We start from the raw sequence: 13752 nt of genomic DNA, 5'->3' as shown, positions 1-13752 counted from the left end.
GTTACTGTTTTTCACCAGCAGTAGCCATGGCCTTTCAAAGAGCATGACAGATGCATGTCCTAGGACTCCCTCCCAGAAATACACTGTCTCAGCAGTTCTTTGCAGTTATACGATTAACTTCTCTTTCTTATATAATATTTTGGCCACACCTGCCCTTCTGAAACTATATCATCATTACTGTTACTTTAATTAGGGGAACTGTTTGACAGTCTTAATTTCTCTCCAAATTTGTCTTTTTGTTCTGTTATTATATATCTAAATGCTTGGTTGTAACGCAAATAGAAGAAGGAATGATGTGAAGTAGACAATATTTTTCAACCTTTTGAAACCTCTTTTTCAGCATACTCATGTACCCAGACTTATACCGTTGATAACAAGCAATTGCACATCAAAATCAGTTCCTGTAAGAAGGTAAGTTTTGAGGGGAAAAAAAATTTTAGTATGTGTTTAATATTGTATTATGTTTAATTCTTATTCTGATGCAAAAATTAGTTGTCACTACTTTCTTGCCTTCTAGAAACCTTAGTAAATTTTTAAAATCTTATTTCTTATAAAGAAAAAGGAATGAAATGATCATTATAATCATTCATGTTTTCCAGTTTCATCATATTAAGCTTTAGTTTCTTTGGGCTATGGATTGCCTGGTTTTCAGAAAGGATGGAGTATAGAGTCAGGCCTTTGCTAGAGTCCTACAGCTGCCTTTGATTGTCTTACCTTAGGCAATTTAAACCACTATGAACCTCTAATCTACATATGTTAGTAGGGCTAATGATATTGACCCCATAGAATTATGAGGATAAAATGAAATAGATATGCATTAGTAGAATTCAATACAGTGTTTGGAACAGAGTAAACAGCCATATCAGGTCAATCTGTCAGTCTCTCTCTGTCTCTTTATGATTTTTACTGTTTTTAACATCATCATTGTCACCATCAATACTAAAGGCAACAAAAATGAGATTGTACATTTGATGTTTAAGAAAATTGTGAAGAATCAGAGATGCCTGGCTGACACAGTCAAAATTACATGTGACTCTTGATCTTGAGGTCATGAGTTTGAGCCTTATGTTTGGTATAGAGAGTACTTACTTACATAAAGAAATACATACATACAAAAATTGAATCAGGGACACCTAGGTGGCTCAGTTGGTTGAATGTCTGACTCTTGGTCTCAGCTCAGGTCTTGATCTAGGGATTGTGAGTTCAAGCCCCACATTGGGTTCCATGTGGGGCATGGAGCCCACTTAAAAAAACAAAAAAGGAAGGAAGGAAGGAAGGAAGGAAGGAAGGAAGGAAGGAAGGAAGGAAGGAAGGAAGGAAAAAACTTGAAGTGTATCATGTCATTTCACTGATACGTAGAATCTGAAAAACAAAACAAATGAACATTCAGAAATACAGAGAACTAACTGATGGTTGCCAGAGGGGAGGTGATGGGCAAAATGGGCTGAAGAGGATTAAGAGGTACCAGTTGGAGTTATAAAATGAACAAGTTACAGGGATATGTAAAGTACAACATAGGGAATATAATCAATCAATAATATTGTTTAACTTTGTATGATGGCAGGTCATAACAGTTATTGTAGTGAGCATTTTATGATGTTAAATCACTATGTTATACACCTGAAACTAATAGAGTATTGTGTATATCAAGTATAATTAAAAATAAATTTTAGAAGTAAATTTAAAAATGAAGACATTTAAGTACCATATTTTATATAATAATTTGATGCATGTACCCATCTTTTGTATTCATATTCTTTTCTTGATTTGTTTCTTAACTATTTTAAAATTATGTTGGTTTGATTTATTTTATTTTATTTATTTATTTTTTTTTTAATTTTTATTTATTTATGATAGTCACAGAGAGAGAGAGGCAGAGACACAGGCAGAGGGAGAAGCAGGCTCCATGCACTGGGAGCCCGATGTGGGATTCGATCCCGGGTCTCCAGGATCGCGCCCTAGGCTGAAGGCAGGCGCCAAACCGCTGCGCCACCTAGGGATCCCTGATTTATTTTATTCAAAAACCATCTTAAATGATTTTTGCAAGACAGCAGGCATAAGAAAACAACTACATTTTTTATATTTGCAATGAGATATTTGGATCACAACAATTTAAGCTATAGTCCTATCTGATCATATTCTGGTATTACTTCTATTGCTATATACTTATAAAATCTGTTCTTACTCATTTGGAGACTGTATGTGGTTCACGAAGCCTAAAATATTTACTGTCTGGCACTTTACAGAAAAGATTTACCAACCTCTCTGCCTTATATTGAGGAAAGTGCTAATTGGAGAAATAGGAATGTGGCAGAGAAGAGAGAGTCAAAAAATGCATCATAAAATTGCCTTGAAAACGGGGACCAATTCAATAGCTGTAGGGGAATTGAGTGGGTGTAACCTACTCAGAGATGTAAGCTTGCTGAGGGCTACAGAGCCATCAGACAGGCCATTTAGGCCAGAAAACAGGATAAATGGAAGGTCTCAGTAGGAAAAGAAGCTAATGGGGTGGGGGAGTGGGGGGTAGGCGAGTGGGAGCAATGTAGGAAGAGCAGGAGTAGGTTGAAGTCAGAGAGTATAGAGGGCTTTGAATGTCTACGAAGAGAAATTTTGACATTACTTCATACCTTGACAGTTTTTGGTGAGGAGGTAGTGTCATCCATCTTAGTTTTATTTCAGCTATGACCAATGATTAAAAAGAGACAGCAAGAAGTATTGGTTTAATTAAGTAGGAATTCTTGTAGCTCGTGTAAGAGGGGCAGGATCTGTACTGGAGCTATATTGATGATAACTGATTGAAGATTTTATTCAGGAAATAAATTCAAGGGATTTGGAGTGTAGAAATGAAAATTGGATCATCGGATATGGTTGAAGAGGTGATATCAAGTGCTTCAGACTGTGGGTTCTGGAATCAGAATGCCAGGGTTTAAGTCCTGTCACTTAGGCAAGTTAATTTAACCTCTGTGTTTCTCATTTTCTAAACTATAACATGGGCTAAAAGAATGGATTTGAGAGGGTAAGAGTTAATATGTTCTTTTGTATGTTAGTGTTTGAGTTGACAGTTTCTGCCTGTATAGGGATGTCCATGAACTGGTTGAAACTTTGACTTGACAGCTGAATTAAAGAATCAGTGCTGGAGATAAAGGCTTAGATGTGAGAAGCATAGTCGATAGAGCTAAGGGTACAGGTGATACAGATAATGTTTCCCAAGTTAAAGACTATGAAAGAGAAGTGGGCGAGGACTACATGAGCGCATTTAAAAGAAGGTAGAGGGCAGCCCAGGTGGCAGAGCGATTTAGCGCTGCCTTCAGCCCAAGGCATAATCCTGGAGACCCAGGATCGAGTCCCATGTCAGGCTCCCTGCATGGAGCCTGCTTCTCCCTCTGCCTGTATCTCTGCCTCTCTCTCTCTTTCTCTCTCATGAATAAATAAAATCTTTAAAATAAAAAAAAAATAAAAGAAGGTGGAGAAAAAAATGTTAATAAAAGAAGAGAAACAAGGGATAACTGTGTCATCAGTGCCAAGAAAGAAGAGAAACTCAAGAATGAGATAGTTGAAGAACTTGAGAACTAGGGGGCTTAGGAGAAAAGACACAAATACTTGATTAAAAATTTTATATATATATGTATACTTAGGAAAACAAATACAGAAATGGAAGATCTCTTTCTTGGTCGCCATTGTATATCTTCAGTTGCTACTGCAGAGTAGGTGTTTGATAACTATTTTTTAAATTAAATGTGTTACATTTTTATATTTGACAAATATTTTAAGGTAAAATCATGGGGAACCCTCAAGGTTTTTTGAGGGGTCAAAACATAGATAACATAGATAATTGGAGCCTTAAAGTAAGTTAAGTATTTGACAGTTAAGATAACTAAAAACATATCTTATACTTTAATTCAGAGGACAAAGTGCAGTATTATAGAAGAAAGTAATATTTAATTTCAATTAATATAACAATGTAATGTTATAACAGTTACAATTAACTTTTATTTTTCAGGCGTTCATTTGAATTTTTAGATTTATTGTTACAAGAGTGGCAGACTCATTCATTGGAAAGGTATGCATTGACTCCTCCTTTCCCACATCCCTCTCCTCCTCATTGGCACCAGTTCTTTAGAAGTTAATTGTATTGTTTTTGCATTATTCCTCCTTCTGCTTAAAAGTTATTTGTACTGGTTTTCCTTTAAAGCTGTGATACAGTGTGGCTTCTTTTACTCAGGGCAGCTATGATTTTCTTCTTTATTTGGGGGTTGAGTGAGGATAGGTAGGTAGATAGAATGGGTTATAAAAGATACTGCAGGTTAAATTGGGCAGATTTTTAAAATGTATCTCCAGACCAGGTTTCCTGGAGTGTAACTAATCAGGTAATGATTTAATATAGAAGGAGGTCCCTTCTTTTCAAAGGAAAGAGATTTTAAGAGATTCTTTGGAAAGTTTCTCTATCAGCTGTCACGCATTATTGGTCAGGAATACACTGATGTATGATGTAGCTCTGAGATGAACGAAAGGAAAATGTGCACAGCTAGTTGGTCACTAAGCTATTTGGCTATTTGCCCGGTAGTAATTTCAAGTTTGAAGCTTGGAGTATACCTGCATTTACAATGAATACCTTGCTGATTTTCCATTTTCATGGAAATTGTTAAACCTATTTACAACCCATTTTTTAAAAAAATAGAGTTTGTTGTTTAATGTAAGCATGATATAATTCTAGGTTTCCTTTAAGTTCTTTTGTGGCAGCTCCTATTCAGTTAGGTCAGATCATAACTAATCATGCTATTAGCAAATCATTTCTACTTTGATGGGTTAGTGAGGAACCACACCGAAGGGGCTTTTTTATTAAGAATTTAAGGGGGATCCCTGGGTGGCTCAGCGGTTTAGCCTGCCTTTGGCCCAGAGCATGATCCTGGAGTCCCGGGATCGAGTCCCACATCAGGTTCCCTGCATGGAGCCTGCTTCTCCCTCTGCCTGTGTCTCTGCCTCTCTCTCTCTCTCTCTTTCTCTCTCTCTGTGTGTGTGTGTGTGTGTGTGTGTCTCAGGAATAAGTAAATGAAATCTTTAAGAAAAATAATTTAAAATGTGAGTACTATACCTATATACACTGTTTGTACTCCTTATAAAAATAATTATATTCAAGTTTTTGAAGTTTGACTTGTCAGGGGGAAACCATACATGAATGAAATGTGTGGGGTAGATTATTAGAAAATCTTAAATTTATTATTGCACACTAATTTTTTAAATCTCCCCTGCCCTTTTGTGATTGATGTGTAACATATAGCCAATAAGTATACTTTGTGGTGAAATACAGTTTTACTCATGAACCTAAAGGTGTTTGGGGGCTTCTGGCTAGCTCATTTGGTAGAACATGAGACTCTTAGTCTTGGGGTTATGAGTGTGAGTCACATGTTGGGTGTAGAGATTACTTACAAATAATAAAATCTTTTTAAAAATAAGATGTTTTGTTCTATAGACATGCAGCCGTCTTGGTCGAAACTATTAAGAAGGGAATTCATGATGCTGATGCTGAAGCCAGAGTGGAGGCAAGAAAGTAAGTCTATGATGTATTTTTGTGACAGTTTAATTAAATGTACTTGGATATTTTCTTTGAAAGGAATTATACTGGAAGAATGAGAATATAAAAAATGTCCAAGTATTCTACTTGATTTGCTCTTTAGTAATACCAAGACTGATTTTTCTCCATTAAATCTGTACTAGATATATGGGGCACCTGTTGGTAGAGCATGCAACTTGATCTCAAGGTTGTAAGTTTGAGCCCCACATTGGGTATAGAGATTACTTAAAAAAAAAAAAAAATGTACTAAATGGCTAACAGTTGACTTTATATTATCATTTGTTTAATCATTAGTATTCATTCCTATTCCATCATAACATCCTCACTTTGATTATGAATTAAAACAACTGCCATTTATTGAGAATATGCTAAGTAACTGATACTGTGGGGCACCTAGTATATATTACTATCTAATCTTTAGAATGATCCTGCAAAAGTGGTATGTCTGTAGATTGGCAACAGAAGTTTGGAGATTTGGAGGCCACACAAACTATAAGAATTGTAGTCAGATTTTGAACAGAGATCTGCTTTTCTCAAAATCCTGCCATCTTTCCACCAAACTTGTTAAATTGAGAAAGTCTTTATTTGAGGGGCACCTGGGTGGCTCAGCTGGTTATGCTCCCAACTCTTGGTTTCTGCTTAGGTCATGGCCTTGCAGTCATGGTATCAAGCCCCTCCTTGGGCTCCATGCTCAGTGCAGACTCTGCTTCAGGTTCTTTCTCCCATCCTCTCTGCCCCTCCTCTCTCTCTCTCTCTCTCTCTCTCTCTCAAATAAATAAATAAAATCTTTTAAAAAATATATTCATTTGATATGTAGGAAATATATTAACATGGTCTCACCTTCATTCTTTTTCAATGTATGTATTTTATGTAAAGCTATTATTTTATGTTCTTTTTTCTTTTTTGTTCCTTTGTTTTACAGGACATACATGGGTCTTAGAAACCACTTTCCTGGTGAAGCTGAAACATTGTATAATTCTCTTGAGCCATCTTATCAGAAGAGTCTTCAAACTTACTTAAAGAGTTCTGGCAGTGTAGCATCTCTTCCACAATCAGACAGGTCCTCATCTAGCTCACAGGAAAGTCTCAAGTAAGGCCATATAAATAATAATTACTGATTTCTTCCTCTCCAAATCCCTGTAGTTACTTAAATTAGATGATTGAATACCTGCTTGTTTTCACTTAAAGGCTTGAAAGAATGATGACTGGAATGTGCAGTTGACCCTTGAACAATATGGGAGCTAGGGATGCTAACCACCCTCTGCACTGTGAAGTTAAAAAATCTGCATATAACTTGACTCCCTCAAAACTTAACTACTAATAGCTTCTTGTTGACAAGAAGCTTTACTGAGAACATAAAGAGTCAATGGACACACGCTTTGTATGTTGTATATATGTTATATACAATATTCTTAAAGTTAGGTAGAAAAAAGAAAATGTTACTGGGAAAACCATAAGGAAGGTAAAATACAATTATAACACTGTAGTGTATTGAAGAAAATCTGCATAGAAGTGGACCCTCACAGTTTAAATCTGTGTTGTTCAAGGGTCAGCTGTACTTACTTTTTTGGTTTGTGTCTCAAGGGTTAGATTAGATGCTAGTGTAACTTTTTCTGGAGTGAAGAGTTTAGTGATACAAATTTTGCTTCTGTATGTTCATGTCTGTGAAAATGTTGGGAAGCACTGATTTATATATATTTTTTAGATACCTCAGAAAGGTGGTGAAAGGAGAGGTGGGCGGGGGGGTGGGGGTGACGGGGTGGTGGGCACTGAGGTGGGCACTTGACGGGATGAGCACTGGGTGTTATTCTGTATGTTGACAAATTGAACACCAATAAAAAATAAATTTATTAAAAAATAAATAAATAAATAGATAGATAGATACCCCAGAAATAGTTCATACAGCAAGCAGCCCATTTCTAGGGCATTATAATGGAGGAATTGTAATGGGGATTCAGAAGTCATCTTCAGAACTCTGATACAGTACAGTGTGACTGGTAAAAAAAAAAAAACACTGCTTTCCTTCCTCATCTTTACCATAACATAAGGACTTTAGCAAATCCCTTGGGGCCAAATTTCTTAGTATCTGACTCACTTCTGTATAATTCCATTCTCATCATTATGTTGGCTTACTCAACCCTTGTTGCTGCCTTGGCAGCCTTTACTCTAATTTTCTATCTCTTGCCCTATGAGGTTGCCCTATGGCATCTCTGATGCCATCTCTACCCCCAAACAGTGGCCTCAAGTGTCTCTAGGTTTCCTCACAAAATGTGAGCTTTCCTCTGTGTAATTCCTGTCCCTTTGGGACCTTGACCCCACAAAGACTGATGCTTGCTTTGGCAGCTCCCTAATGTAGGAGTGAGACCAGGGTGAGTCAAGTGAGGCAAACTAGGGCACAAGACTCAAGGAAGCATTCATAGGGTCTTGTGAGTACTGGACTAATGTGCAGTGACTTACAGGAATAAAAGGAGATATCCAATTTTGATATAATTATTGTAAGAATAATTAACCTATCTGAACTTCTGTTTAAATTTGTTATAAAAGGGGATCCCTGGGTGGCGCAGCGGTTTGGCGCCTGCCTTTGGCCCAGGGCGCGATCCTGGAGAACCGGGATCGAATCCCACATCGGGATCCCTGCATGGAGCCTGCTTCTCCCTCTGCCTGTGTCTCTGCCTCTCTCTCTGTCTGTGTGACTATCATAAATAAATAAAATCTTTAACAAAAAAAATAAATAAATAAATAAATAAATAAATAAATTTGTTATAAAACCTCCCTGTAAATGAGCTTTGTTGTTTTTTTTCCTTTTATTTACTTTGCTCAAACTTTAGAGTGCCCATGAGCCACCTAAAGATCTTGTTAAAATGCAGAATCCCGTTCAGTAGATCTGGGATGGGACCTGAGATTTTGCATTTTTTCATATGTTCCTGGGTGATATCTTTGCTTTTTGAGTATGGACCATTCTTTGAGTAGCAAATATGTAAACAAGATATTTTATCTCATTTCAGTATAACATCTTTAGATATAAACATCTTTAAGTCCTTGAGTGTTGAAGTGGACTGCCTCAGCCTAATAGAATAACAGTTTTAAGGGCCAGTTATTAAAACAATATAATACTGGATTTAATAACAACTACCAAATTTACAATTTGATAATAATGACTTAAAGAATATATGTCAATAGCCTCATGTTATTAACCTGTTTGAGGTCTTTGCTTCTCTTTTACTCCTCCTTTAAAATCTATATACTCGGGAATCCCTGGGTGGCTCAGTGGTTTAGCGCCTGCCTTTGGCCCAGGGCGCGATTCTGGAGTCCCGGGATCGAGTCCCACGTCAGGCTCCCAGCATGGAGCCTGCTTCTCCCTCCTCCTGTGTCTCTGTCTCTCTCTCTATGTCTGTCATAAATAAATAAATAAATCTTTAAAAAAAATCTATATACTTTCCCAATACCCTCTTAAATACTTAGATGTATTATTTATCCATGAGCTGCAGAATGGCATTATAATTAAAGATAATAAAAAAAAATCCTAAAGGAGATGGTGGATTCTTTGAGATGATTTGAGCTGTTTTGCTTTCTAATCACATTATCCTCAGCAATAGTTCTTAACCTCATTTCTCTTGTCCCACGCAGTAACGCTCAATAGCACTGCATGAATTGCCAATGGCCACAGCCTTTATAGCTTAAATGAAACAGGCTTTGGTTATGCTGAATTCCCTATGTGCTAGTGGTAACTCTCTCCTTATAAGGAAAACATCTTAGAATACAAAGTTGGAGTGTGCTCTGTTGCATCCTCTGTGGTGAGCACTGTAATGGGTGCCGAGCACCAGAGTGAACAACAGCAAGATGATTGCCTGTCTTTGTAGAGCTTTATAGCCTGTTCATTGCTAGTTATTTCATTTTTGCTTCACAGCTAACTGAGATACCATTGATATGTGACAACAAATATTCTAAGATGATTTGTAAAAGGAAAATTAAAATTAGAGATAAACTCTTCAGAAAACTCAGTAGTTCATTAAGGGTTTTGAGAGGAGTAATAAATTACATCTTCTTACTAAAAATATTTCTTATTACCTTGCAGTCGCCCCTTTTCTTCCAAATGGTCTACAGCAAACCCATCAACTGTGGCTGGAAGAGGTAAACTGCCTTTCTAAGCAAGAGTTAACAAGGATATTTTACATAGAAACCTAGTACCACATATATATATATATATATATATATATATATATATATATATATAATATTACTGTATATTATATACGTTTGTAATGTACAATGCAGTGTATACAATTATATACATACAATATATATGTTATATAGTATAAGCATAATCCAAGTTCCCTGAAGCACAGCTTACTCTTTCTTGTAATGCACTCTGTTGTGGTTTTTTTCAGTTTTTTTACAGTGCTGGTCTGACCCACTCTGTTGACTTCACAGCCTATTCATGGATCATAACTCACAGTTTATAAAACTCTTTATATATAAAACTGAAAAACAAAAGACCAGAAATTTAATGACCTAATTTGCATTGCCTATAAGTGGTAGAATCTGCATTCTTTTCTGAATAACCAAATCCTAGAGTAGTTCTTGCATTTTTCTGATAGTAAAAAAAAAAACAAAAACAAACAAACAAAACAAAACAGTGCTGTCATTTATTTATATGTACAGTGCTTCATTTTCACGCATCAGTCATGAACATCATCTTTTCATCTACAGAACAGTTGTATGAATTTTACGAAGTATAGGCATTTTTTCCCGTTTTATGGAGGATGAAAGTGAGACAGAGACATACTGAGAAATTGTCCAAGAAGATTTAAACAGGATTGAAACAGAAGCATTCTTACTTTAAAATACTATAAAGTACTTTCTAGTGTCCATTTGTACATTGCTTCCTTTTTGACCATTTGTCATCATGGATTAGCTCATGGTGGTTTCAAGTTTATGTAATTTTCATTCTGTTTGCAGTGATTTAAATAATACAGGTTACCTCTGCTTTGTTTCCCATAGTATCAACAGGCAGCAGCAAAGCCAGTTCCCTTCCAGGAAGCCTGCAGCGTTCTCGAAGTGACATTGATGTGAATGCTGCTGCTGGTGCTAAGGCACATCATGCTGCTGGGCAATCTGTGCGAAGTGGGCGGTTAGGTGCAGGTGCCCTGAATCCAGGTTCCTATGCATCACTAGGTAAGACAGCTAATTGTGGGATATTGTACTTTGTTTTCTTCCTGGTCTCAATGAAGTCAGGACAATAGTGATATCTTAATCATTTCTATTTCATTCTTGCTAGTTTAGGGTAGTGCATATGTTTTAACATGATCTTGTGCTTACAACACAATGCTAAGATATTGCAGCTCCCTTGTTTCTATTTTTCCTTTAATCACCCTCCTAATCATCTTGGCACAGAGAGACAATTCTTGATTCCATTATTTGCCTATAGAATTTTCATAGTTCTGCACTACTGCCACACCCATCTACTGGTTACTAAAAGAGTTGGGAAAGGCATTGGCCTTGTATCCAGCTTTTGTTCCCTTACCAAGAAGTTAAACCCTTTTGGGAATCTGAAAAATGCAAAGCTTAGTTATAATCAAAATTTAAACATGTATTCCCAAAGCTATTTGGAATTTTTTTATATTTATCAACTTTTTTAGTTTATCTGTTTATTTAAGTAATCTCTATTCCCAATATGGGGCTCAAAATTCATGACCCCGAGATTAAGGGCCTAGCGCTCTTCAACTGAGCGAGCCAGACATCCCTACGTTTATTAGTGTTAAACGTTTGAGACTGTTTATTCATATTGCTTATCTCTGTTTTGTGCTTTATTTTTCTTTCTCTTGAGTAATTATGGTAGAACACGAGGCAGGCAGATCATTGGAACACAGTAGTACATGATAAAGTTGGCACAGCTACATTCAGTGAGGAAAGGATAAATTCTTCAGTAAATAGTGTTTAGACACCTGGTTTACAATTTGGTATAAAATTAAGTTAGAATCATTATTCACACCATATAAAAATTCATTCCAGATGACTTAATAAGTTGAAAAGCAACTTGATGAAACCAAAGTAGTTTTGTATTCATCTAATCTCAGGTTGGGGGAAGGTATTTCTAAACATAAAAGCCAAAAAACCATGAGGGAAAAGACCCTCAGATTTTTTTTTTAATAAATTTTTTTTTTATTGGTGTTCAGTTTACCAACATACAGAATAATACCCAGTGCTCATCCTGTCAAGTGCCCTCCTCAGTGCCTGTCACCCATTCACACCTACCCCCCGCCCTCCTCCCCTTCCACCACCCCTAGTTCGTTTCCCAGAGTTAGGAGTCTTTATGTTCTGTCTCCCTTTCTGATATTTCCCACACATTTCTTCTCCCTTCCCTTATATTCCCTTTCACTATTATTTATATTCCCCAAATGAATGAGAACATACACTGTTTAAGACCCCTCAGATTTAAATCTTAAGTACAAAAATATAAAATCAAGTGGCTGAAAACTTAGAGGGGAAAAAGTTTATTACATACCACCATAAAAGCTAAAATGTCAGCAGGTTTTTATAAGTCTATGAGAAACATAGGAGCTTATTTTTATAGAAAAATATTCTATGTATATCAAAATTATACCCCCAAAACACCAGAACAAATGTTGAACCTTAGCTGGAATCAAACAAGTGCAAATTGAAAAAGCTGTAAATATAATGAAAAAGGATTAGTGCCTACTGCTGATAAAGAATGTGGTTGAAAAGTGCTGATGTGAATTAAACACAACACTTTTTCTGAGTGGCAATTTAGGAATACCCTAATACTTTTTTTTTTACTATTGAAATAAAACTGACATAAATATTATACTAGTTTCAGAGGTACTGCGTATTGATTCAACAATTCTATATATTACTCAGTGTTCACCACAATAAGTATAATCACCATACAATGTTATTACAATATTATTGAACTCATGAAGTTTTTTCAGATGTTCAAAATTTATTATGTATTATTATTATTTTAGAGAGAATGAGTGTAAGCGGGTTTGGGGAGAGACACAGGAGATGGGGAGAGAGAATCTTAGGCAGGCTCAGCACAGACTCTGACATGGGACTCAATCTCACAACCCTGAGATCATAACCTGAGCCAAAATTAAGAGTCAGATGCTTAACCAACTGAGCTACCTGGGTGACTCGAAATGTTCAGAATTTAGATCCAGTAATTCTGTGTTTATAGATGATTATGCCAAGAAATAAAAAAGAATATTCATCATATTTTTAATAATAGATGTTATTAAGAGAACTTGGATATATAACAAAGGTGGTATGATTAAATTATGGTATGTACTTATAAATACTATTAACAAATATTAACAAATAATATTTTCAACGAAGATCAAATGATACTACCAATGTGATAATTTCATCATTTTATATAAAATTATACATAAATATATTAGACAAAGATGTTAACCAAGATGTCAACAGTGGGTTGTTCAGTGCTTTTAATTTTCATAAAACTTTTCTTTTTTTTCTTTTTTCTTTTTTATTTATTTATGATAGTCACACAGAGAGAGAGAGAGAGGCAGAGACATAGGAGAGGGAGAAGCAGGCTCCATGCACCAGGAGCCTGACGTGGGATTCGATCCTGGGTCTCCAGGATCGTGCCCTGGGCCAAAGGCAGGCGCTAAACCGCTGCGCCACCCAGGGATCCCTCATAAAACTTTTCTATGTTAGAAACATTACCTTGCTAGGAATGCAGTGTTATTTCAGTATATGAAAACAAATCAACTAAATATACTTTATTAATAGAATAAAAAGACAAAAACCACACAATTATTCAAGTATATGCAGAAGAAGTATTTGACAAAGCCCAACAGCTTTTCATGATAAAAAATAATTGACAAATTGGGAATAAAAGGGAAATTTGTGAACCTGATAAAGACCATCTATGAAAAATCCACAGCTATCATTATTATACTTAATGTGAAAGACTGGACACTTTCTCCCAAGATCATCACCAAATAGGGATGTCCACTCTTGCCCTTCCTTTTTTTTTTTTTTCTTTTAATATTTTTAAAATTTATTTGAGAGAGAGGGCATGAACCAGGAGTAGAGGCAGAGAGAGAAGCAGGCTTCCTGCTGAGCGGGAGCTCAATGTGGGACTCCATCCCAGGACTGTGAGATCATGACCCAAGCCAAAGGCAGATGCTCAACCA

General features: G+C 36.2%; 1 protein-coding gene across 42 annotated transcripts in view; it reads left to right on the top strand.

Annotated features, from left to right (window-relative positions):
• The window catches only part of CLASP2 (cytoplasmic linker associated protein 2), a 177633-nt gene that overhangs the window by 87794 nt on the left and 76087 nt on the right, over positions 1 to 13752 (top strand). For all 42 annotated transcript variants that reach the window (XM_077865949.1, XM_077865947.1, XM_077865945.1 and 39 more), the window contains 6 exons: positions 341 to 411; positions 4001 to 4060; positions 5471 to 5548; positions 6495 to 6662; positions 9648 to 9703; positions 10574 to 10747. In XM_077865949.1, coding sequence (XP_077722075.1) covers positions 341 to 411; positions 4001 to 4060; positions 5471 to 5548; positions 6495 to 6662; positions 9648 to 9703; positions 10574 to 10747 — 607 coding nt within the window. The remainder of the gene's footprint in view (positions 1 to 340; positions 412 to 4000; positions 4061 to 5470; positions 5549 to 6494; positions 6663 to 9647; positions 9704 to 10573; positions 10748 to 13752) is intronic.

The sequence above is a fragment of the Canis aureus genome, chromosome 22 (genome assembly GCF_053574225.1).
Source record: "Canis aureus isolate CA01 chromosome 22, VMU_Caureus_v.1.0, whole genome shotgun sequence".
NCBI classification, from domain to species: Eukaryota; Metazoa; Chordata; class Mammalia; order Carnivora; family Canidae; genus Canis; species Canis aureus.
The sequence above is the reverse complement of the archived record's forward strand: the minus strand, read 5'-3'. Positions and strand labels throughout refer to the sequence as shown.